The sequence below is a fragment of the Hyperolius riggenbachi genome, chromosome 12, assembly GCF_040937935.1.
Source record: "Hyperolius riggenbachi isolate aHypRig1 chromosome 12, aHypRig1.pri, whole genome shotgun sequence".
Classification (NCBI taxonomy): domain Eukaryota; kingdom Metazoa; phylum Chordata; class Amphibia; order Anura; family Hyperoliidae; genus Hyperolius; species Hyperolius riggenbachi.
In genome coordinates, this window is record NC_090657.1 from 103,275,953 (window position 1) to 103,302,210 (window position 26,258).

The 26,258-nt window shown below is 44.0% G+C and overlaps 1 protein-coding gene across 2 annotated transcripts in view; it reads left to right on the forward strand.

Annotated features, from left to right (window-relative positions):
- FBXL20 (F-box and leucine rich repeat protein 20) overlaps positions 1-26,258 on the forward strand; it is a 106,603-nt gene that overhangs the window by 25,963 nt on the left and 54,382 nt on the right. For both annotated transcript variants that reach the window (XM_068262399.1, XM_068262400.1), the window contains exons 2-7: positions 9,523-9,584; positions 12,658-12,712; positions 16,893-16,967; positions 17,068-17,162; positions 17,256-17,324; positions 23,970-24,065. In XM_068262399.1, coding sequence (XP_068118500.1) covers positions 9,523-9,584; positions 12,658-12,712; positions 16,893-16,967; positions 17,068-17,162; positions 17,256-17,324; positions 23,970-24,065 — 452 coding nt within the window. The remainder of the gene's footprint in view (positions 1-9,522; positions 9,585-12,657; positions 12,713-16,892; positions 16,968-17,067; positions 17,163-17,255; positions 17,325-23,969; positions 24,066-26,258) is intronic.

Consider the following 26,258-nt stretch of genomic DNA (forward strand, 5'->3'; position numbering starts at 1 on the left):
ACGGGGCTAAAAAGGACCAAAAAGCCCTCATACTGAAACGCTATGCAATCTGTTTTGCATGTTGTTAATATGTGGAAAGCCTTCTTTGTCTAGCCTACGACCTCATAGTGGAGCTATGAGATCGGTCTGCAACTCAATAAATTAACAGGATGTCTAATAGTGAGATTAGAAGGCTCAATCCTCTCTAGACTCTGCATGTTGCCTGAAGTGAATTCTTATCCCTTTACATTCTGCTGGAGAAAATTCCCGTGGTAGGGGGAGGCTGTGCTGAATGTAGATTTCTGAGGGGGGTTACATTCTATATGTAGATGAATGTGTGCTATATTAAGGCTGCTGTTTACCCACAGAAGACCTCAGTTGACCTGTCTGCTAAATGCAGTACATACCAGATGTCTAATTTAGTTAATTGTATTTTGTGGAGAAGTAATTCAGAGTTGATCTTAGAGAGAACCCGAGGTGTGTTTTTAAAGAATGTTATCTGCATACAGAGGCTGGATCTGCCTATACAGCCCAGCCTCTGTTGCTATCCCAAACCCCACTAAGGTCCCCCTGCACTCTGCAATCCCTCATAAATCACAGCCGTGCTGTGAGGCTGTGTTTACATCTGTAGTGTCAGTCTCAGCTGCTCCCCCACCTCCTGCATAGCTCCGGTCCCTGCCCCCATCCCTTCCCTCCAATCAGCAGGGAGGGAAGGGATGCAGGCGGGGACTGGAGTTCTGCAGGAGGCGGGGAGAGCAGCAGACTGACACTATAGAGATAAACACAGCCAGCTCTGACAAGCTGTTTGTCAGCAGCGTGGCTGTGATTTATGAGGGATTGCAGAGTGCAGGGGGACCTTAGGGGGGTTTGGGATAGCAACAGAGGCTGGGCTGTATAGGCAGATCCAGCCTCTGGATGCAGATAATATTCTTCAAAACCACCTCGGGTTCTCTTTAGGGCTTCATTTATCAAGGCTTCTGAGTGAATGCTCTCAGGCTAGCCATGGAGGGGCAGATGTCTTCCCCAGAACAGGGGGTGCGTGTCATCTGCCCAGTGGATAAGGCAACTCCATTCTATGCTGATTCGAGGAATAACCATGAAACTTTTAATAGTGCTTTTGTTACAAGCTGAGCTACATGTAATAAAGTTACCGGCTAGTCTAAAGGGGCACAAGATTTTACATGGCCCCTATAGCCTTCCTGAGTCTAGCAGGGTGCTTGTCCCTCTCCTTATAACGCATGAATATTTACATTTGCAGTCACATCACCACACACCATGTTTCTCCCTTTTTAATTGGGTGATTCGTCAGGGGTAACACAATAGCATAGCCCCAAGGCAGGCTAACCATGATACTTGTTTGCTGCTGTCTTTTAGGTGGGTGGAAATGGTGTGCGCATCAATCCTGTCATTCCTCCTGGGTCCCAGAGGATGACCACTATATCCAGCGTACAGTTATAGCCATAAATATTTGGACAGACAACTTTTTTCTAATTTTGGTTCTGTACATTTACCACAACGAATTTCAAATGGAACCACTCAAATGCAGTTGAAGTGCAGACTTTCAGCTTTTAATTCGGTGGATCCAGTTCAAATGCTATTCTGTAGTGTGAAAAGACAAAACAAACACTGCATGTAGTGTAAATGAGATATCGTTCCTGAAAAAAAAAATTCAAACCTTATTAGGGGGACAAAATTCCCCACATTGTTTTGTGTTGTGTGTTTTTTTTTTTTTTTTTTTGTATGAAATAATGTAAATCTGTAAAAGTAGATATAGATTTGCATCTCTTCCATAATTGAAGTCTGCATACCTTGCTGCTCATTTATGGTAATAATAGATCTGCTTGGAAGGCTTATCTGGATGTTGTTTTGCAGAGTAGTGGGCAGTATTCCATGCAATCCATCATTGAAGTTTTGCAACGTATGGTTTACCGATACATCTGCATCACTTATGTATCCAGATGTCTGATTTATGGAGTGCAAGTGAGGTAACCGCATTAGAGGAGAGAGATTCCTGCTGTCATTTACCTGGTGTCCCCTCGAGCCCAAGGCAAGGTTTCTTGGCACACCACGTAGTGCCTGAAATGGCCTCTGCTATAGCCACAATGCTATAGTCTGCGTACCGTGTAGCCGAATTCTGGGTTCCGGCGATTGCAGGACCCCAAATTAATTCTCCCTCCAAGTTTGGATGACTGGGAGGGGGAATAGTAAATAACACCTCCCAGAATTTCACTGGCTTCAGGGTGTGCAGTCATTTAGATCACCTTGTGCCAAAGTGAACGGGCGGTAACGTACACCTCCAGCACTGTGTTTAGAGCACTGCTCGCATTACTGAGCCCGGATGCACCCCAATCTTACCATAGATTGAATCAGGGCATGTTGTTGTCCTTACCTCTCCCACTGTAAACCAGTCCATCATGTGCTTTACTGTTATCCCTTCTCCTAATCCATAGCAACAGAACCCATTGCTTGCCTATGGGCTAGCAATGCATGTGTACAGCCTCAAACTGTCACCTGACGGCTCAAGTCCTGATCCCCGCGGGCAACAATCATTGGGCATGTGTATGCACCTTTTAGGCCTAGTGCACACCAGAGCGGTTCTGCTGCGGTTTGCGATCTGCTTGCGGGTGCGGATCCGCTAGGGTAATGTATTTCAATGGGCTGGTGCACACCAGAGCGGGAGGCGTTTTGCAGAAATGCATACTCCCGGGCTGCTGCAGATTTTGGATTGCTGATGCGTTTTTGCCTCAATGTTAAAGAGACTCCGTAACAAAAATTGCATCCTGTTTTTTATCATCCTACATGTTCCAAAAGCTATTCTAATGTGTTCTGGCTAACTGCAGCACTTTCTACTATGACAGTCTCTGTAATAAATCAATGTATCTTTCCCCTGTCAGACTTGTCGGCCTGTGTCTGGAAGGCTGCCAAGTTCTTCAGTGTTGTGGTTCTGCTATGAACTCACCCTTCCTGGCCCCTCTATGCACACTGCCTGTGTGTTATTTAGATAAGAGAGAAGAGAGAAGCTGCTCTAATCAGCTGGATAAATCGTCCTCTGAGCTGGCTGGGCTTTCACATACTGAGGAATTACAAACAAGGGCAAAGCTGTTTGCAGGAAGAAAAGAGCAGCCTGAAACTTCAGTGCATGGGGGAAAGAAACACACAAATGATCTCTTGAGATTCAAAAGGAAGGCTGTATATAGCCTGCTTGTGTATGGATGTATTTTCTATGTGTGGACATACTGTACATCAACCTACTTTCTGTTTTGGTGGCCATTTTGTTTGTTTACAAACAAACTTTTTAAAACTGTTTTTAACCACTTTTAATGCGGCGAGGAGCGGCGAAATTGTGACAGAGGGTAATAGGAGATGTCCCCTAACGCACTGGTATGTTTACTTTTTAGCGATTTTTAACAATACAGATTCTCTTTAAGTATAGGAAAAACGCCAACCGCTCTGAAAAACGGCACTTCAGAGCGGTTTGCCAGGCGTTTTTTGTTACAGTAGCTGTTCAGTAACAGCTTTAGTGTAACAATACATGAAATCTACTACACCAAAAACGCTTCACAAAACCGCAAAATGCTAGCTGAAACGCTACAGAAAAAAAAGGAAAAAGCGTTTCAAAATCTGCTAGCATTTTGCGGATCTGCTAGCGGTTTTTGGTGTGCACCAGACAGGATTTTTCTGGGTGTTGATTTCGGTGGGTGTTGATTTCAAGTGATGTGTGTGTGTGTGTGTGTAATGGAGGGGGTATTCATTTGAAATGAAGGGATTGTGTTAAAAAAAAAATGCTTTAGTCGCCTCACCTTTTTATGCAATTGTTTTGTTAACCTCCCTGAATTAAGGCTGAAAGTCTGCGCTGCAACTGCATCTGAGTTGTTTCCTTTAAAATTAATTGTGGTAATGTACAGAATCAAAATTAGAAAAACGTTCACTGTCCAAATATGTATGGACCTAACTATTTTTTTTGGTTTGTCCTGATTGAGGGCCCGTTTCCACCAGGGCGGAAACCGTTGCGATTCCGCAGAGTTTCCCCGCACATGAATCGCACGGGGAAACTCTGCCATAGGGGAGAATGGCGCCGCCGGCGGAATTGCTTGCTGTAGCGATTCGGCCGGAACCCCCCCGCAGAATTTGCAGCTGAGGCTGCGAATCCCATAGCCATGCATGGCATGGCTGATGGGATTCGGCTGCGATCCCGCCCACCCGCTCAGTGCCTGTGAGACGCACGCTGCACTAGTGTAAACGAGCCCTTAATGATACCATATTTTGATACTAGTTGTATATGTAGCAGGCCATGATCTCCAGCCTGTGCATCTCTGGGGATTGGATGTGATCGCTAGCGCACAGTTTGGGATCTCCAGTGCTGTACAGATGCATCACTAGGCAACAGTACATTGATGCCTCTGTACAGTGTTGGGCCCCTGAACTGGCGCCCTTAGTGATTGCATATGATCGCTATGGGCTGCAGCCATTACAGGTGTCAACTGATCTTAAGGCCAAGTAGAGGTGACACAAGGGGTTCATTGGCTTAGGTAGGCTTAAAACTTCAATGCAGAATCTTTTTTTATTTCATGTGACGCTGTGTGTGTGTGTGTGTGTGTGTGTGTGTGTGTGTATGTATGTATGTATATGTGTGTGGTTATATATCTATCTATCTATCTATCTATCTATATGTATATATTTAGATTTATTTCTACCTACTTTACTCATTGATTCACTTGTAAAATGTGCAAGCATGCGGAGGCGACAATTGGTGCAGGACATGAGTGTCACATCCGGGAATCTACAGTTACACCTCGCATCCAAAAGCCACGTGGTTGTCCAGGTGGTTAAAGTGTTACTGTTACGCATATGTGCCCTCGCTCTGCACGGCTAGGAGTAAGGTTATCTGTTTTATTGACCTGAGAAAGTGGGCTGTGTCCCGTGAAGTGCGTTGTCTACAGTATAACAGTTTTTTTAAATAAAGACTCCTTTGTTCCATCCGAGAGTCTTCTTTAGAGGTAAGAGACATCCTTCACCAATTATACACTGCTATTTTATACTTTTGGGCGCCTCCACCGACGTGCTTTCACTTGTGCATTCAACACCTCTCTGAGGTGCTATCCCTACCACTGGACGACATAGTCAGGGTACAGGACCATAGGAGGAGAGCGACCACCCAGGTCCAGAGGGTCCGGGCCACTGAGTGGAAACAGTCTTTTTCCGCATGCGCTTACAGTGGTTTCAGGATTGCAACCCACCTTTGTGAGTATATATTATTCACATTTCTGTCATTCCCATTTCCTAACGATACTACACCATAAGGGCTCCCGGTCTCGCCCTCTCCATAGGACCACGATCACTCCCCTTGTGCAAGGGGCATCTAAGACCGACACAGATACTATAGAGCATATAATCTGGGTCTACCACGTTCTGGTAGGTGGTATCTGTGTCCCGCGTTAGCGGGACTGTTTGTGTCATACACATGGTAACTGATAGCGCTGAAGGTTGCTGGTGGATTTTGCATTTGATCACTCTGGAAGCTGAATCTTTAGGTTTCTTTCCCACCAGGACGTTGCGTTTTAGGGGACGTTATAGGTTGCATAACGTGCTCCTAATGCAACGCCTGGTGGTGCTGGAGGAGGACACTACCAAGAGCTGCGTTATGCAGCTCTTGGTGCGCCTTTTTTGTACTGTGCGATGCGGAGACCACGTGATCCGCATCACGTGGTCTCGCCAGCTAATCGCCGCACAGAGCGGCCGCTCCAGGAAGTAAACACTGCAGGTCACAGTGCATTGAATATTAATCAGCCATGTGGCTGGCCGTGGAGGAGGAGGGGAGACCTCCTCCTCCAACATCACTGAGCATGTGCAAACAGTCTAACGCGGCTTAGCCGCGTATAACGCACAGCATGCAGCACTTTCTTTTAACTTGCTGCGTTACAATGTAACGCAACGTGGGCACTGTGAACAGCCCATTGATTTTTCATTGCTGTGCGGTGGGCCTGCGTTACAGGCTACACTAACGTGCGCCTGTAACGTCTTACTGTGAAAGCAGCCTTAGCAGTCATTGAATATAGAGTTTCCACGTTTATGTTGGATTTTTAGCGCTGGCCTGTTTCATTGCAGCTTATCCATCTAAGTTTTGGCCATACTCATAAATACTCCACCAAATTTGGCATTCGAGGTGTCTCTTCTGTTTCCGACATTGCAGAATGCTACCTGGCAACAGTTGACTTTTCTCGGCACGAGGTAGGAAAAAATGAGCCAGGATAATGAGCTGCTGCGGTGTGTGTCTGAATGAGCCCTTATGCTGGAAAGAACCGTGTCAAACAATAAATATTTGAGATTTTCCAGTAACTGGAGTGGGGTCTTCCCAGTGCTAGGTTGTTTAGGATCTCCAGAGGAACAGATTGTGCTGAAATGCAGAAGAATCTGGAGCTGGTTTGAGTCCCAACAGATCCATTAGGGCTGATTTGTTTAACACAGAGCTACTGAATTACTGAAACCAGTGTTTTTAGTTTGTGATGAAGTTATTTTTTTTTTTTTTTATGTCCTCATTTGATGCTTCCCTTTTGTTAGGCCTATGCCGCACACTGAGAATTCTAGCAGCTGTGCTACAATTGCTGCTTATGTTCTCCAGTGGAGTTGCTTTCAGCTATTGCACACTAGCAGCAACTGGTAGCTCCATAAACTTGTATGGTAGCTGCTCAAAGCTGCTGGTATGACATTGTCCAGAAATTGTATACAGAGTTGGATATGTGGTAACCCAAAGGACTATACGGTAATTGCTTTTGCAGATCTGTATACTACACCGCCGCACCCCAATCAAAACACAGGTGTTTTGGCACTGTGGGTTTTTGTTTTCTATTCCATTTACCTTGGGCTTTGCTCTTTCCCTCTCCTTAAGGTGGGTACACACATCAGATAAAAGTCAGACATTCATCTGCAGATCCACCAGGATGGATCTTCAGATCTGCAGATAATTGTCAGATCTGCAGATGGTTGTCTGTTAAACAAGGTGTGTATGATGATCTGCAGATATCAGACTATGAATGCATTTTGCAGGAACAAATCTTTTGCAGATACTGATCTGTTGAATGTGTACAACATCTTTGTGTACAGCATCTTGCAAAGATTTTTATCTGATGGGGAGTTCAGCTCCATAGAATAGACTGTGTAGGTATGGCTCTCATACTACATGGAAAGGGGTAAAATTGGTCTGTGATCTTTCATTTTCCAAAGACTTTTATCTGATATGTGTACACAACTTTAGGACAGTACAAGCAGATCAGCCATTCAAAGGATAACCAACTGCAGGCTGTCAGCCAAAACAATTGTAATTATTACGGCCAGCTAAATTCTGTCTGTATTGTTGGGACTTTTTATATCCGTAATCTTCCATGGCACTGTGCAAAGTTAGGAAAAATCATGGGAATACAGTACAAAAGCTATGCACCCACGACGCAAATTTTTTTTTTTTTTTGAGCGGGCGCTTAAACAACGTGGGTACAGGTACACGATCAGGCGAACATTGCTTAGCATCGCGCAGTAATAACTACTGTCACAGTGGATCGGATCTTTAAGATCACCGGCGACTCTGTGCAAAGTACCGCGATCGCTTGACATCCGCCGTGTTGCGTTGTGTGTAGAAAGATGCGTCGCTTAACAACCGTGGGCAAGGGGATGTCGATGGACCATTTGGATGGTGAGTACGAGGCTTTACGGGAACTTAACTCAATATAACTTAATAGAATTGCTTCTTCTTACATTATTAATTTATTTAGTCTGTTTGCCCACTGTAAAATCTTTCCTCTCCCTGATTTACATTAACCCTGATTGGGTAAAAAATTGATAGAGGCCCACGGTGGGCTAGAGCAGAGAACCCTGTCCTCAAGGCCCACCAACAGTGCATGTTTTGTGGAAATCCACACAGGTAGTTAATCAGCTCTGATGCGACACTAATTACTTCACCTGTGATTGTGTGTGGTTTCCTGCAAAACATGTACTGTTGGTGGACCTTGAGGACAGGGTTGGGGAACTCTGGGCTAGAGTACCTCCTCCTGAAAGTGGTGCTACTGCTTGCTCTCATGTTTAGGGTTAGCCACTTGTATGAAAGAGGTCTTCTCATAATGCCCCGTTTTCCAGTTGTTCCAGCATCGGTCTCAGTGATGGACGCTGGCACTTGTGCTAATGTTAATATGCATCTGAATCCTAGTAGCAGTCTTATGCACAGCTATGGGGATTCAGGTGCGTGATCCAAAAAATTCTGCCAGCACTAAGGTCCCTCCCACCCTGGCTGTCATGCTGATACTCTGCCTCTAAAGCCCAATCTACACGATTCGATTCTTTGTGCGATTTGATTACGATTCTATTTACGATCCGATTAAATCCAACATGTCCGATCGGGATTCAATTCGATTTGCCATTGTTTTGCAATGGCAAATCGAATTAAATTGAATCCCGATCGGAGATGTCGGATTTAATCGGATCGTAAATAGAATCGTAATCGAATCGCACAAAGAATCGTATCGTGTAGATTGGGCTTAATACTTTTAGCCATAGACCCTGAATGAGTATGCAGATCAGATGTTTGACAATATTAGTTGCATGCTTGTTTTATGGGTGTAATTCCAACATTAATGAAGCAGGACTGCCAGGCAACTGGTATTGTTTAAAAGAAAAAAAGTCAGCCTCCATATCTCTCTCACTTCATGTGTCTGTGCTTCAAGGTTTTTGTTTTTTTTTTGAGTTTGAGAATGTCTGCTGTGATTTGGATGGGAATTCCATAGAAGGGGAGAAGCTTGTGATTCCTGTTATACGGGAAAGGCATAACAGCTGATGGTTTGTATGCAGAGTGGAGGCTGCAGTTGGATCGGTGCATTTTGAAATGGAGGAGATAAATTGTAAAGGGCTTAATACGTTACAGGTGAGAGTTTAAAGTGAATACTGTGAGCAGTTGGCAGCTTGGAGGAGCCTGGAAAAGATGGAGCAGCAAGTTAGGAGCGAGAAGATAGATGGTAGAGTTGAGCAGCGGGGTTCAGTATAGACTGTTATGAAACTTTTATATATCTGTATGGACCTTAAGGGCTGGAACCCACTAGAGTGATTTTCTGAGCATTTAGGGAGTGATTCAAACTGCTAGCGATTTTCCCTAAACAATTAGCTAATGTTAATGGATGGGCCAAATTCCACTGGAGCGATTGCGATTACCAAATCGTAAAACGCAGGACATGCAGCATTTTTAGTGTAAGCGTTTCTGCAATGTAAAGTATATAAACGCTGGCCTAATCGCTCATCAAAACCTACACAGAGCGATTTTGCAAGCAATTTGAAGTTGCTGCACACTATAAAAAAAAAAAATTAGTGAAAGGACCAATCAGAATTAAAAACGCTAATCGCTACACAATCGCTGGCAAAAACCTTACACTTTTTAAAATCGCTCTCAAAAACGCTAATGAAATCGCTTACAAAACGCTAGTGATTGCGATTAGTAGTGGGTTCCAGGCCTCACTCTGTTTAAATGTTCTAAGATCCCCTTAGTTATATTTTTAATCTTTCCAGCAGATGTTCTCAAACAACGATGAAGCTCTTATTAATAAGAAGCTACCCAAGGAGCTGCTGCTTAGGTGAGCATTCTTGTTTGTCTTGTTCTTGTAGGTTGGAATGTTGTATGCGTGTGTCTTTGTTTACAAGATTGTAGTGTTGTGTGTTGCATCATCTGGCAAGGTACATTACCCCATTGCTATGGCCTTTTAAAGAATATCAACCCTCAATAACTTTATGATAACTGAAAAAGAAAACTTGGGGAGATGGATGTGGGACTAATCTGTATTGAACGGGAGTATATAATGCACTTTTTGCAGAGTTCCTTTGAGTCAGCTGCTGGTGTTTGCTGGCCGTGTTGGGGCTGAACCATCTAAAATTCCCCTGCCCCTGATTTCACCCAGTCCCCCCCCTCCCCCCTCTTGGTTTCACTTGTTCCCCCTGTGTGTGCTCTCTGGTGCACTGCATCCCAGACTGCCCATACTTATGTTGCTAGATGTGTAACACAGGCCACTTCTCTGCATTACCTTGTCTGCCCTATAGTGCCCATTTGCTTGTCTAGATAGAAGTAAAAACTGTGTAGTGTTTTTTTTTTTTTGTTTTGTTTTTTTTAGGGAGCAATTCAAAATGCTAGCGATTTCCCTAAAAATGCATGGGCCAAATTCCACTCGAGCAATTGCAATTAGCAAAATCACAATCGCAGGACATGCAGCATTTTTGAGTGTTAGCGTTTCTGCAATGTAAAGTATATAAATGCTTGCATAATCGCTCATGAATCTCTATACAGAGCGATTTTGCTACAGTTTTCTAAATTACTGCACACTGTAAAAAATAAATAAATAAATTGAAAGGACCAATCAGAAATAAAAAGACAAATCGCTCCCAATCTCTCGCAAAACGCTTACCAAAATCGCCAGAAAAAGCTCATGAAATTGCTTACAAAACGCTCATTAAAAACGCTAGTGATTGCGATTAGCGATAGTGCTTTGTAGTGGGTTCCAGGCCTAAAGCCTGGAACCCACTACAAAACGCTATTGCTAATTGCAATCGGTAGCGTTTTGTGTGAGCGTCTTGTAAGTGATTTCATGAGCGTTTTTGACAGTGATTAGCGATTAGCGGTTTTAATTCTGATTGGTCTTTTCAATTTTAATTATTTTACAGTGTGCAGTAACTTCAAAACGCTAGTAAAATCGCTCTGTGTAGGGTTTGATGAGCGATTATGCCAACATTTATATACTTTACATTGCAGAAAGGCTAACCGCTAAAAATGCTGCATGTCCTCAAGTCTGCAGATACGGTTCCCGACTTCGGATTTGACCAGATCAAGCGGGGAGCAGCCTTATTCAAGCTAAAACAAGGCTGTGACCCCTCAGAACACTTCTCACTGCCATCACTAGCTGCCGCTAGACACTTCCACTCTGCTGTCGAGTAATCTGCACGCAATCCGCGTTTTCGTATTCGGGTCAGCTTTGCGCTTTAGGCCAATTACGAGAACGCCACGCACACACAGTACAATCATACAGTAGCAAGACACAATCAGGCACTGAACTTTGTAACGCAAGTTACACTGCAGTCTCTTCTAGGCTATGAGCGTTGGCTTAGTACAGCAGAAGTCAAACTTATTAAATACCTATTTAATATTCCAGAAAAAAGTGGAAAAATGCAGAAAATGATATATACAAAAGATTACAAAACACAGTAAAAATTACGATACACACAAGGATATTTGCATAAAAATAAAACTGGAATCAAAACGTTACCAACTTGAAGGTCTAAACGTTGTTTGCGGGAGAACGCAGCTTCTGGTTAGACCAGGATAGCCCTAGCATTTGCGATCTCCAAAGAGCTAAGAGTTGTGACTGTCCTAGCTGGGGTTTATTAGCCCGATTTGGGGCCTGGGGCATTTAAGGTTCAGTCCCAAATTGTTTGCACAGAACACTTGTCATATCCCTTCTGTGATATGCGAACTTCAAAGGGTTCCTGTTTCAGCTTTTGGAGTTTGCAGATTTCAAACACTCAAACGCCTCCAGACCAATATTCAGACCACAGGTAAAATTGTATCAAAAGGACTTCAAACACTTCACCCACTTCCAGTAGGCTATCATATGTAAACTTCAAACATTCCTGTGTTAGCTTCCACTGTCCCCAGACTCTGGTAGTCTTGATTTGTATATTAGGACAATGGGCTGTCTACATGTACACAGAGTTCCAAGCAAGGCAACAAAAGACAAGAGGGGCTCGTTATCTAATTACCTCTTTCCCAATTAGAAGCAGACAATGGTAGCTTCTCCCGCTGGCCATTGAATGCAGAGTTAATTTACATTTATATAAGGAACTCCAGGAAGCCAGACTGGCCTACATCCACCTCTGAAAGATACACAGCAGATGAAAAATGAAAAAATATGTTCCTGTATTATCTTTAACCTCAAAACTAGCTGCTATCATGACATCCTGCGTTTTGGTAATCGCAATCGCTCCAGTGGAATTTGGCCCATCCATTAACATTAGCTGAGCATTTAGGGAAATCGCTAGCGGTTTGAATCGCTCCCTAAACGCTCACAAAATCGCTCCAGTGGGTTCCAGGCCTAACTCAGGCTTTCATTTAAAATCTCTTAACCTCCTTTAGCGGTAATCCTGAACTAGGGTCGGGGCGGAAAAACGCAGCTAAGAGCAGTAATCCCGACCTTTGCTCGGGGTAGCTGCCGAAGGCTGTGTGCAAAGTATAGCACGCAGCGGGCGTTTATACATACCTCCCGGGGATCATGACTTCGGCTGACATTCTTCTTCCTCTCCTCCGGGGCTCTGCTTCCTCCTGGTGAGATTGCCGGCTGTCGTCATGACGAAATTTTCACTTTAGAGTTGCAGCACCACCCGGAGGTTGGAGGCATATCTGGAGCCAGGGAGGTGAGTGATTTTAAAACTGCTGCAGATCTCCCTGGCAGCATGACTTTTTTTTTTTTCCAGGTTTTAGGGTCTGAAAGGGTGCAAACAAATTGCACCGCTTTTAGACCCTTAAATCCGGAAAGAATCATAACACCAAGGGGGTTAATACATAAAGTAAAAAGTCCTTGAACTGTCTTGGATTTACAGTTGGCCTAGGTCATTGTAACAAGTAATGTGATTGCTTTTTTGTTTGTTTTTTTTCCCTGCTTCTAGGATTTTTTCCTTTTTAGATGTTGTTACTCTTTGTCGATGTGCTCAAGTCTCCAGGGTAAGTGAGAAAAATAAACAAGCAAGTTGTTCCAGAACTAGCTTTTCTAGAAAAGCTGTAAGGAAAAGTTTGTGAATGATCAAATGCTAATAGGTAATTTTAATCAGATCTCAACATTGTTGGGTAAATAGTGATAACCATTACATCTAGGGCTCTAGTAAGACTGATGCTGTGTTAACTGCACAACGCTGTGGCCCAATCACATTCAGTTGTCTGACAGCTGCTACATTTTATTGGTCCACTTTAAAGCTGTTAATTTTGCATAAAGTTGCCATTAAATTTGCATAAACTCAATTTGCATCTCCTTACTCATCATTAAAACATTTTGCATGGACAGTGGCTCTTGGTATTGTTACAGCATCCAGCAAATTTGTGTTTGGTCATACTTGGCCATTTGAAACGTCTAACATAAGTACATATAGTACACTAGACTAAAGTTATTTTAAAACTATCGAGGAACGACAGATTGGTAGACTGTGGTCCTAACAATCTGCACCAATCTTAAGACAGCGAAAAAAGATGGTTGTCAGCCACATGGCCATATCTAACCTGGTGGATCCGTTTAGCCAGCTGTCTTTCTTATGGTGCGTACACACATGCGACTATAGTCGTTTGTAACGATCGTTCCCCGATCTTTACCGACGATCGTTACAAAAAACGAACCAACGACTATTAAGGCAAACGACGAACGAGGCAAATCGCTACAAAACAAAGTTCTGTCTTGGCGGATTTTTACCACCGACGATCGTTAGCAAAAGTGGTACATCGTTGGAAACGATCGTTCGTACCAGGCTGGACATGCGTATTTCACTTTTTCTCCAAGGAACTTTACAATTTTATGCGCAGGCGCATTAAGTGCTTTTAACGTGATGTAACGTTCGTTCTAACGATGTGATCGTTACACACTTTTTACAACTAACTTTACTTCGGTCGTTCTTTCGTCAATTAAAAGTTCGTTCGTCGTCCTCAACGAACGATCGTTGTCGCATGTGTGTACGTAGCATTACTCAATGGTGTGCACAGGTATCAGCAGGTGGCAACTGGCAAGAGCACATGGGCAGGATACAATAGCTCTTGATCACTTTCAGTAGACAACCTGCCATACTGCCTCTTTTCCACTTACATTTGCTTGTTCTCAATATCTTGTCATCCACCGTTGGCTATCCTGTCTGGAATCGTTGCTTGCTGGCTTGTGGACTCACTGTACATCCATCATTTCTAGAGGCTTGCCCTGAATCGCCAGTTTGTCTGTCTGTCCTCATTTGTTCTAAGTTATGATAGTCCAGTGTGTGTACATAGCTTAAGAGGTAGCCAGCCACTTCTCTGTATTGAGATCAATTGATATGGCTTTGTATAAGGGTCAGGCCATGTAGTCTTTCCTCCCACACGACCATACATTAGCCTTTCGCCAATGCAGAGCCTGATGTATGGTCAGGTGGGGATGTTGCTCTCTCCTTCTGTGCAGAGTGCTCCTTTTATCAAGATAAAGACTGCAGAAAGAAGAGTACAGCTTTTAGAGTGTAATCCTACACTTGGTGGTGGATACACTAACTTGCTTTAAAGGGACTCCGAGCACCTTTCATGGGTGTGCCTTTAAGACTCTGACCAGTACTGCAAAGTACTTAAAGATGCATACCTTTCTGTAGCTTGTGCTCTCCTCTTTTATTTGATGCCTGTCATCAATCACCGTTCTACACCAAATAGTTTTTGTTCGATTTCAATTTAAAAATCGCAGCTGCCATCTTGGCTATGTTATAACTTCTGGGTCACCCCTGTCTTCTCTGTTAGAGAAGTGCATCACTAAATGAAGCAGGAAGAGGAAGTCAAAAAGGTGAAGTGAGGAGCACCTTAGCACCAGTAGGTGTGCCACGACCCCATCCCAGTGTCTCTTGGGACCACTGCAATCCAAGGTATGAATGGGTCGGCACCACCAAATAGTAAATATAGCTCTTTATTACAGCAGTAACAGACGCTGTTTCGGGCTGACAAGCCCTTTATCAAACTGCTCAAATGTGTAAAATACCACCACCTTATATACACACCCACATAGTGGGTGGCGACACCCACTATGTGGGTGTGTATATAAGGTGGTGGGGGGTGTATATAAGGTGGTGGGTGTCAGCCCGAAAAAGCATCTGTTACTGCTGTAATAAAGAGCTATATTTACTATTTGGTGGTGCCGACCCATTCATACCTTGGATTGCAGGAAGAGGAAGTGACATGCATGGCCATTGCAAGAGGCTCCTCCAGAGGTGTCATAGCACGACTTTGTTGGAAGTCGTCTGGCTTAAAGGCATGCCCATGAGAGGTGCTCGGAGTCCCTTTTTTAAAGGACAATTGAAATTAAAAGAATGTGGAGGCTGCCATATTTCCTTACAAACAATACCAATTGCCTGGCATCCCTGCTGATCTCCTTGGCTACAGTAGTGTCTGAATAATACCAGAACAAGCATGCGGCTAAGCTTGTCAATGTCAGAAATACCCAGTATACTACATGCTTGTTCTGGGTCTATGGCTGAAAGTGTTAGAGGCAGAGGATCAGCAGGATAGCCAGGCAACTAGTATTGCTTAAAAGGAAATAACTATGGCAGCCTCCACATCCCTCTCACTTCAGTTGTCCTTTAAAATAAAGAGGAGTTGTAGATAGATTTGCAGCATAGATATTTTTCCGATCTACCCATGGGGGAAAAAACTGTGATTTCTTGCCCTAAGCAGTGCATAACACAGTATTCCATGACAGTGCAGCATTTACAGGAGCTCCTCAGTCCTAACCTGTCAGAGGGTTGGGCATTCAGAAGGGGATGGAAATTCATTGTCTGCTTGGGTTTAAAGTGAATTTACCTCTTCCTATAGGTATTTTCCCTATAGCAGATTCGTGATAAAGAGTTGAAGTAAATGCATTGCATAAGGTGGGTGGGAGCAAGTGCAGTGTAGTCTGCTTTTGAGTTACACCATCCATAATGATTAAACATTAAAAACGTAGGGCCAGTTTCCATTACATGCGGTGCGATGTGGCTACATAGCCGCATCGCGGGTGTCCTGGAACAGTTTGCATTGTGTGTGGAGCGATCCGAGAGTCTGCAGCATGCTGCAGATTCTTGCACAGCTGCATCCGCCTGCCGTCCCCTCCATACACTTCTGCATCGAGAGATGCACTCGCATCACTTCATAGTGAAAACAGGCCCTTACAGCAAGTTAGAAGATACTAAAAGGAGAAAGCCCTACTCTTGCAAGCTTACACTAAATTTTAGAGTGTAAACTCCAGTCCTCTAGGGCCGAGGGCCTCACACACTTTTGTCACGACTCAAATTAATTGATTTGACTGAATCAGGAAAGTTGTGGTTTATCATATATAACAGGTCTCCATTTCCATCCTAAACACTCGCATGGATATGGCCCTTGAGGACTGAAGTTGAACACCTGTGCCCTAATGTAAGGGGCAAAAAAAAAAAAACAAGAGGTGTAACAGTGTATAGAGGTGATGCATTTAAAATCCTATTCTTCAAGAGGGAGAGCTTGGGTAATAATTAGAGGGAATCAACCAGGTTACAAGGTATGTTTATCTGAGAAATGTGAGTGTGTGCGTTAGGATTTCAAGGGTTGGAGAATGACTGACCTGTTTTGGAAGGGAGTTCCAGAGGAGAGGAAAGGTTCTTGAGAAGCATGTGAAATGTCAGGATAATGATTCTAGTGGAGGACAGCAGAAGGTTGTGTGCAGAGCTGATATTGTGGTTCGGCTGACGTCAAACTAGTGAGAGACCAATGCAGGAGAAAGACATGGTGGAGAGCACTGTAGATTGGAGTAAGAAGCTAAAAGTAGGACCTCAGGCTTTGCTGAGAGGAGCAGCAGCTTAGCAGAGAGTCAAAAGGTGGATGAATAGAGCAGCTGAGTTCAGTATAGATTGGAGGGTGGTAGTGGGTAGGCAACAGTGTTGTAGGGCATTCCTAGGGCATGCACCAGCTTTTTAATGGCACGAGTGGGACAGGGTCAGATCTATTATTGAGGTGGAGATGACCGGAGGTAGTGAATATGTGATGTATATGTGAGAGAGGGTAAATTGGGCACATTGGTGTCTACTCTTCCCCACTTTATGTAAAACCTGGGGAAAATGTTTTGGTTTAATCTACACTGAAGTCAAATGTTAAAGCCCATCTGCCACTCAGTGCTGTCTGCTTTCAGGCTTGGAATGTCCTTGCTCTCGATGGCAGCAACTGGCAGAGGATCGATTTGTTTGACTTCCAAAGGGACATAGAGGTAAGCAGGATGTTCTCTTTTATCTCATAGCCAGCATTGTCTCCTGTTAGCCTATCAGACCTATACTCTCCGTATACCTACCATGTAAAATCTTCTCCAGGGCCGCGTAGTTGAGAATATATCCAAAAGATGTGGTGGCTTCCTGCGCAAACTAAGTTTACGTGGCTGCCTGGGTGTAGGAGATAATGCCCTCAGGTATGATGATTCTGCTACCTTTCTGAATGACAGCTCTCTGCATTCTTCACCTGTTTGCCTTTTGCTTACCTAAGCATGTTATGTCTTCTACAGAACCTTTTCCCAGAACTGTAGGAATATTGAGGTTTTAAACCTGAATGGCTGCACCAAAATTTCTGACGCGTGAGTAATCTGTTACTGTGTGTATAGACGTCTGTTACTGTAATGTGCATGCTAGAGATCGGCTGCCTTCTCTGGATACACACGAATCCAATACATGGTGACGCTTATGCTGTTAGGTGAAATGACACATCTCTGTTTTACAGTCTCTGAGGACTTTATCCCTGAGGGAAATTCCACTTAAACCACTTCATTGCTAAATAGATCAGCATTAATGCTGCAGAGCTGTGGCTCATGTTTAAAATGGCTGAAATCACATGACCACTTGAAAGTTCAGTGGTTCTCTATTTGTTTGCAATTTAGGTGCAAGTCTGGTGGCTTTGGACAATAGAAATGCTAATAGAAACGCAAATGTAGTTGACACAGGGTTTATGCAAATTCTGGATGTAAAGTTATGCTTAATGCTGGGCATACACGGGTCGATCCGGCGGCCGATTAGCCGCCTGATTGACTCCCGCCGGGTCCGCGCGGATCAATACCCGCTCGTTCTCGCCGGTGCTCCTTATCAGCTGCTCGATTCGTTGCTATTGTCCGCCGGCGGGGATCGAGCTGGGAGTCTATCCGGCAGGTTATCGGACCTGTCGGATATTATCAATCGAGCCATCAGCGGCTCGATTGATAAGGTAGAAACTCACCGTGTATGCCAGGCATAAGGCTACTTACACAGTAGGACGTTGCGTTTGATGCGACAAGATCGCACAACGCGGCCCTAACGCAACGCATATACACTGTCACAGTGCGACGTTAAAGTTGCACATTAGAAAATGTATTTACTATGGAACAAAAATGGCGCATGCGGAACATTTTAAGAAAGAAAAAAAAATTACTGAGCATGTGCAACACAAGTAACGCAGCACAGCATGCAGCACTTTCTAATAACGCTACATGTTAACACACTAACGCAACGTGTGCACTGTGAATGTCGCACAGACTTTGCATTGCTGTGCGTTACTCTGCGTTAAAATATTTTATAACGTGTGACTTTAACGTCGCGCTGTGAAAGATGCCTTAATGGTCCGATTTAGATCCACCTTGGCATGATTCGGTCCATTTTGAAGCTGCATAAACTTGCACACAATTTGCATTATCCTATAAAAATTGCATCTCAGGCCTGGGGAACACCAAAAACCGCTAGCAGATCCACAAAACACTAGCGGTTTTTGAAACACCTTTTCTTATTTTTATGAAGCGTTTCAGCTAGCGTTTTGGGTAGCGTTTTTTGTGTAGTAGATTTCAAATATTGTTACAGTAAAGCTGTTACTGAACAGCCTCTGTAACAAAAACGCCTGCAAAACCGCTCTGAACTGGCGTTTTTTTAGAGCGGTTTGCGTTTTTCCTATACTTAACATTGGAGGCAGAAACGCCTCCGAAATCCAAAAAATGCCTCAGCCCGGGAGTATGCGTTTTCAGCAAAACGCCTCCCGCTCTGGTGTGAACCACCACATTGAAATACATTACCCTAGCGTATCCACAGCCACAAGCAGCTGTAAAAACGCAACAAAATCTGCTCTGTGTGCACCAGCCCTCACTGATTATCCCTACTAGACCACATGATCACTGTGGTGATTTGTAGAGATGCGGCGAACTGTTCGCCCGGCGAACATCCCTGGGGCTTTTACTACTTCCGGGTCGCACTGACCCGGAGTAGTACGCCTGCGCTGCCCCGCCGGAGCGTGTCCTAGATCGCGCTCCTGTTGCCGGGCACTCTCTGCGCATGAGCGTGACGTTGTTCATGACGTCACGCACGCGCAGAAAGTGCCTGGCAACAGGAGCGCGATCTAGGACGCGCTCCGCTGGGCAGCGCAAGCTGTAGTAGTAAGTAGTAAAAACCCCAGGAATTTGGAGATGTTCGCGAACCGTTCGCCACATCTCTAGTTATTTGTCACGGGTCATTTGTAATTGTCATTTGTGATATCTGACACTGGCTGTTTTAGCCAGGCTAGAAGATTTTTTTTTTTTTTTTTTAATTAACTCTTTATGGGTACCAACCAAGCAGGCTTGAACTAATCCTATTAGCTTTCAGACTCGTGCATGCATGTTGTTATGTTTTTTTTTTTTTTGTACTCTTTTTATAAAGAATGGCATGCTGTCATAATATGTGAAGCTACATACACGTTAATGTTGACAGGTGACTATACAAAAGCGTTCAAAAACATTCACACAGTAAAGCATGTTGAGTCACGGAAACACATGCATTAGGCTACGTTCACAATGGTGCCTTGCAGCATAACAGCCGCTCTGTAACACAGCTTGCCGCTTGGCAATCCAACACCAATATGGACATTTACAGTGCAGCGGGAGGTTTGCGGTATAACTGCATGCTGCGTGCAGTATGTTATCGTAAAATGTGCGTTTTAACAGTACAGTGAAGCATACTTTTAATTGACTGTATGCTTCACTGTATATGACCCAACTCACGGATAAGGTACTCGCCCCTTTCTCAATCTGTTGTTCCTGCTGTCACAGTGAATGCAATGCCCGCTGTGAACCTGGCGGATGCCCAAACGCATAGCACTAATGTGAAAGCATCCAAGTTCTAGTGTGTATGTATGTTTGTGGTTTTGTGTAACGAGCAATGTTAGTTTTGGTGTTATGTTTCCTTCTATGCTAATAGCATATTTTGTTGAGTGTTTTTTTTGTTGTTGTTTTTTTAATACAATAAACATACTGTTAAAGGGGCACTACAGCAAAAAACTGTAAAATTTAAAATATGTGCAAACATATACATATATGAAGTACATTTTTCCAGAGTAAAATGAGCCATAAATTACTTTTCTCCTATGTTGCTGTCACTTACAGTAGGTAGTAGAAATCTGACAGAAGTGACAGGTTTTGGACTAGTCCATCTTTTTATAGGGGATTCTCAGGGATATATTTATTTTCAAAAGCACTTAGTGAATGGCAGTTGCTCTGTCCAACTGCCAAAAAACTGTGTAGGGAGCAGGGAAGCTGGCCAGCATCATTGTTTAAATCCTTTTTAGGGAATATCTTTATAAAGAATAAAAGCCTCGCTAAGAATCCCCTATAAAGAGATGGACTAGTCCAAAACCTGTCACTTCTGTCATATTTCTACTGCCTACTGTAAGCGACAGCATTATAGGAGAAAAGTAATTTATGGCTCATTTTACTCTGGGAAAAAATGTACTTCTTATTTGTATATGTTCGCACATATAAAATTTTACAGTTTTTCGCTGTAGTGCCCCTTTAAAGTAAATACAATTAAGTTTTCATAAGAGCACTAAAAGAAGTAAAATATACATACCTGTAATAAAAGAAACAGTCCTTATCGTATCATCTGTGTATGTCTTTAAAGGGAATCCGAGCTCTAAAAAAAAGATTTAAAAATACCTGGGGCTTTCTCCAACCCCATCCGCTCCGATGACTCCCACGCCGCCGTTCTCTGCTTCCCGCAGCTATGGGAACCGGATCCCATCACTTCTGTCAGTCGGCTCCAGTCTACACAGCAGAAGTGCGTCCTCTACGTATTTCCCAAGCGGTTGCTGGAGAGATACGCAGAGGGCGCACTTCTGCTGCGTAGCCTAGAGCCGGCTGACGTAAGTGACGGGACTCAGTTCCTATAGCTGCGGTCAGCGGCTTGGGAGTGATCGGGGCGGGTGGGGCTGGAGGAAGCCTCAGGTATGTATAAATTTTTGTTTTTTTAGCTCTGGTTCCGTTAAGTATTTTCACAAGCTGCATTAGACTGACCTACCCATAATTTTTCTGCTGGTTTCCCATATGTCTCCTTCACAGCGAGTCATTGGGAAAGCAGCATTGCATGGCTCAGCTGTTATGGAGATAGGAGTACTTGCTGCATACGTATGCAAGGATCCCTCCACACTTTATAATGTCATTGCAGCAAACCAGGGAATCGGTACAGGAGCAGTACATTTTTATTTCTTTGTGCAGACTTGTGAACCAATACAGAGAGTGTAGAATTTTCTGGGTACCTTTTAAAGCCAAGGTGTGTACTGTTGCCGTGGGTTTCAGGAAGTCTTTAAATACGATTATTATTATTTCGTATTTATATAGCATTGACATCTTCCGCAGCACTGCACAGAGTATATTGTCATTTCACTTCACTGTCCCTCGGAGGGGCTCACAATCAATCCCTACCATAGTCCTGTATCTATATCCTGTAGTGCATGTATCATACTCTAGAGCCAATTTAGGAGAAAGCCAATTAACTTATCTGTATGTTTTTGGGATGTGGGAGGAAACCAATGTGCCGGAGGAAACCCAGGCAGGGAGAACATACAAACTTCATGCATATAGCGCCTAAAAGTTACAGCAGAGTGAAGTTATTTATTGGCATTTAGCTACAAAATGAATTGTATAGCAATTATATATAGTATGGATTCTTGTACTGGAGGAACACTCAAAATGACAGACTCCAATTTTAATGAGCAACAAACCCTAAAACAAACAAAACAAAAACAATCCATTCAGGTCAGGCCTTAAAGGACACCTAAACTGAGAGGGATATGGAGGCTGCCATATTTTTCCCTTCTAAACAATGCACATTGCCTGAGGCAGTTTTTGGGTCTGAGCTGGAGTCATTAAAATGTTTTAGAATCAATAAAATTACATTGTGTAATACTGAGATACAAACCAGTTTGTGTATAGACAGAGATTATGATTTTATTTATTTATTTTAAATAAATGCATAGCTATATAGTCCTTACATCCTCCAACAGGATATGTCACTAAAAAGTGGCCTGATAATTCACACTGGCAGTGATGGCATGCCTGGTATTGTTGCAAGCTTGCAGAGGATATAAATAGTATATAATTAGTATTGTTATGTAATTCATTCCATCCAGAAATAAATTTTATAGCTATAATTATTGCTATATAATTTTAATGTCAGGTTTTATGCGCTGGCTGACTGACGCTAGGTGCTGCCTCATTCTCCTGGAACTCAACACCACGCCTCAGAGATGTGGGAGGAACCTGGTTGTCAGAAGTCTAGAGCACTCAGTCATGTGTGCACAAGAACACCTTTCAGCAGGTCTGGGTGAGAAGCTGATGGGTAATATCACACTCAGTTCCAGGTGACTGCAAGGGACATGTGAGACTTCTTAAGCCTGGTACACACCTTCAATTTTGATTGGCCAATCACTGACCAAACTTTACCACCTTAATATAGTATGAGGGTCAACAGATATTGAATACTATGAGCAAATAGGTATAGGTAAGCTCTCCTACTACATGGATTTGGTAAAATTGGTCAGGAATTGGCCAATTATAATTGAAAGTAGGCGTTACAGTCCTGCAAACTGACATGCTGGAGCACTAAGGACAGTTCCAGCAATACATGGTTAAACAATCTTCTCACCGGAATTGCAGAGGTTTCCGATTTTGTACTAATTGTCCCTGCGCTGGAAAGGTAATGAAGTATTCTTCTGGAGTACAATTTTTAAACCCAACTCAACCTACCCAAACAAGGCACATTCTATAATCAGTAAGGTTGATGAGTGAGTATAAAGAGCATAAATCTATGGCAACAGTATATATGGCTTAGTGTTGAAGATGGTTAGAATCTTCCTCCTTTTGTTGGTTCACAAACCTGCACAAAGCAGGAAGTAAAATATATGCCTATTTTCACATGACGGCAATTTCACTAGATTTACTGCAATGTCAAATGAAGGGATTATGCATTTCGATAGTGCTGACATTTATTGTTTATGCCACTAGTTGTTACTCTAAGGAAACACAATCTAAATATTCCTATCAGAGCTAAATCTTAGCTTTAGTAAAGTCTGATTTTTGCACACTGGGTTTGCCTGCAACTTCTGGGGAACTTGCATCTACTAAGCAAGGTAAACCTGTACTGGCAGTTCCCTTAGCTCTGCCATGTGTGTTCACTGTGAGCAGTGTATTGTGTAATGCTGCATACACACTTGAGATAAAAGTCTTTGGAAAAGGCAAGTTCACAGACCAATTTTACCCCATTCCATGTAGTATGAGAGCCATACTCTACACACAGTCTATTCTATGGAGCTGCACTCCCCATCAGATAAAATCTTTGCAAGATGCTGCACACAAAGATGCCCGTACACATTCAAAAGATCATTATCTGTAAAAGATCATTGTCTGCAAAAGATCATTATCTGCAAAAGATCTGTTCCTGCAAAAGATCCATTCCTGCAAAATGCATTCATAGTCTATGAGATCTGCAGATCATCATACACACCTTGTTTAACAGGCAATCATCTGCAGATCAGATCCACCAGGATGGATTTTCAGATCTGCAGATGATTGCCAGATATGCAGATGAAGTCTGTTAAACAAGGTGTGTATGAGAATCTGCAGATCTCATAGACTATGAATGCATTTTGCAGGAATGGATCTATTGCAGGAAGAGATCTTTTGCAGATAATCTTTTGAATGTGTACGGGCATCTTTGTGTGCAGCATCTTGCAAAGATTTTATCTGATGGGTAGTGCAGCTCCATAGAAAAGACTGTGTGTAGAGTATGGCTCTCATACTACATGGAATGGGGTAAAATTGGTCTGTGATCTTACCTTTTCCAAAGACTTTTATCTCAAGTGTGTATGTAGCATTAGATGTGAAACGATTGCCTTGACCTTTGTCAATAGATTTGCCACATCCCAAATCTTATTCATGGTTTGCCCCCTCTTCTTACAGAACCTCATCTAGCCTCAGTAAATTTTGCTGTAAACTGAGGCAATTGGACCTGGCGTCATGTACATCTATTAGTAATGCGTCCCTTAAGTCCATCAGGTGAGTACCGTCAGCATTTTTGTAGAATGTGGTGTATGTTTGTGTATGGTAGAAGTATAAACTGTCTTGGATCAGGGCATGGGGGGGGGGGGGGGGGGGGGAGGGGTTAAAGTGACTCTGAAGATGCACAAAAAAAGTTAAAGCCCAGTGGTGTACCTAGGGCATTTGACACCCGGTGCTGGGTATTATAAGACACCCCCCCCCCCCCCCCAAAAAAAAAAAAAAGAATGTAAAGGGGCAAAAAATGGGTGGTGCTATAACCGCGGCAAAAAAATGGGCGTGGCCATGACCGGATGAGGGCGGGGCTAACTGTAATTTACCGTGAACCTGGGTGAGAGTGATATGGAGGCTGCCATATTTATTTCCTTTTAAACAATACTAGTTGCCCTGCTGATCTATTTGGCTGCAGTAGCGAACTGAATCACACCAGAAACAAGCATGCTTGTTCAGGGTCTATAGTTGAAAGAATTAGAGGCAGAGGACCAGCACGGCAGCCAGGCAACTAATATTGCTTAAAAGGAGATAAATATGGCAGCCTCAATATTATTCTCATCTCGGGTTCCCTTTAAAAGTGCAACGCAAAGACAGTGGACCCAAGTTTTGGTGACCCTTTCCCCAGAAAATTCACATACTTGTGCAGGTTTTCTCAAGAAAATAAACGTAATGTGTGCAGATTTGCCCAGAGAATACGTTCAATCATGTCGGCAGATTTGCCCAGAAAATGCATGCAATCATGTCGGCAGATTTGCCCAGAAAATGCATGCAATCATGTCGGCAGATTTGCCCAGAAAATGCATTCAATCATGTCGGCAGATTTGTCCAGAAAATACATGCAATCGTGTAGCAGACCTGGCCAGAACATAAACGCTACACCTGGCTGCTAATATAAAAAAAAAAAAAATTTACTCACCTGCAGCAGAGCTCCTGTTTCGGCCTCCATCCGGTGCGCAGCTCCCACGATCCTCTGCAGCCAGCAACTGAAACTCCCAAAGTCTCCAGAGCAGGGCTTCAGACATTTTACTATAGCCCTGCTCTGCCGCTGCGGTGAACTGACGCGGCATCTATTAGATGCCGAAAGTCAGTTCACGCTGGGGGGTGCTTGGAGAATTTTAGGGGGTGCTACAGCACCCAAAGCACCCCCCCCCCCGGTGCCGCCACTGCCCCCAGTATAGGTAGCTAGCAGTTGCCCCCAGTATAGGTAGCTAGTTGCCCCCAGTGAAGGTAGTATAGTTGCCCCAATATAGCTAGTATAGTTGCCCCCAGGATAGGCAGCATAGCTGCTGCCCCCAGTGTATAGTGGCCCCCGTACAGCTGCCCTCCAGTATAGGTAGTATAGTGGCCCACAGTTTAGATAGTATAGTTGCCCCCAGTGTAGCCTCCATTGTAGCTGGTATGGTGCCCCCCCCCCAGTATAAGTAATATAGTGGCCCCCATAGTTGCCCCCAGTATAGCTAGTATAGTGACCCCCAGGCCCAGTGTAGCTAGTATAGTGGCCCCCCGTATAGTGGCCCCAGTATAGCTAGTATAGTGGCCCCAGTATAGCTAGTATAGTGGCCTCAAGTTTAGGTAGTATAGTGGCCCCCAGTTTAGGTAGTATAGTGGCTCCCAGTTTAGGTAGTATAGTGGCCCCCAGTTTAGGTAGTATGGTGGCCCCCCATTAAGCTGCCCCCAGTATAGTGGCCCCCAGTTTAGGTAGTATAGTGGCCCCCAGTTTAGCTGCCCCCAGTATAGTGGCCCCCAGTTTAGGTAGTATAGTGGCCCCCCGTTTAGCTGCCCCCAGTATAGTGGCCCCAGTTTAGGTAGTATAGTGGCCCCCCGTTTAGCTGCCCCCAGTATAGTGGTCCCCAGTTTAGGTAGTATAGTGGCCCCCAGTTTAGCTGCCCCCAGTATAGTGCCCCCCCCCCTCCGTGTAGCTAGAAGGAGGGGTGACAGCAGGGATAGCGGTGGGGCGGAGGGGACATATCTCCCCCCCTCCCTCACCTGGGTCCCCTCCTTCTGCCTCTTCCCCCCCCCCCCCCCCTAAATGTGGGCAGCAAACAGGGCGAGCAGGCAGGAGCGGAGAATACTCATGTTACTTCCGCATATCAGCCTGGAACATGCGTCGCCGTCATGTGCCTCTACTGCGCCTCCAATGATTGGAGGCGCAGAAGAGGCACGTGACGGCGACGCAGCGTTCCAGGCTGATACGTGGAA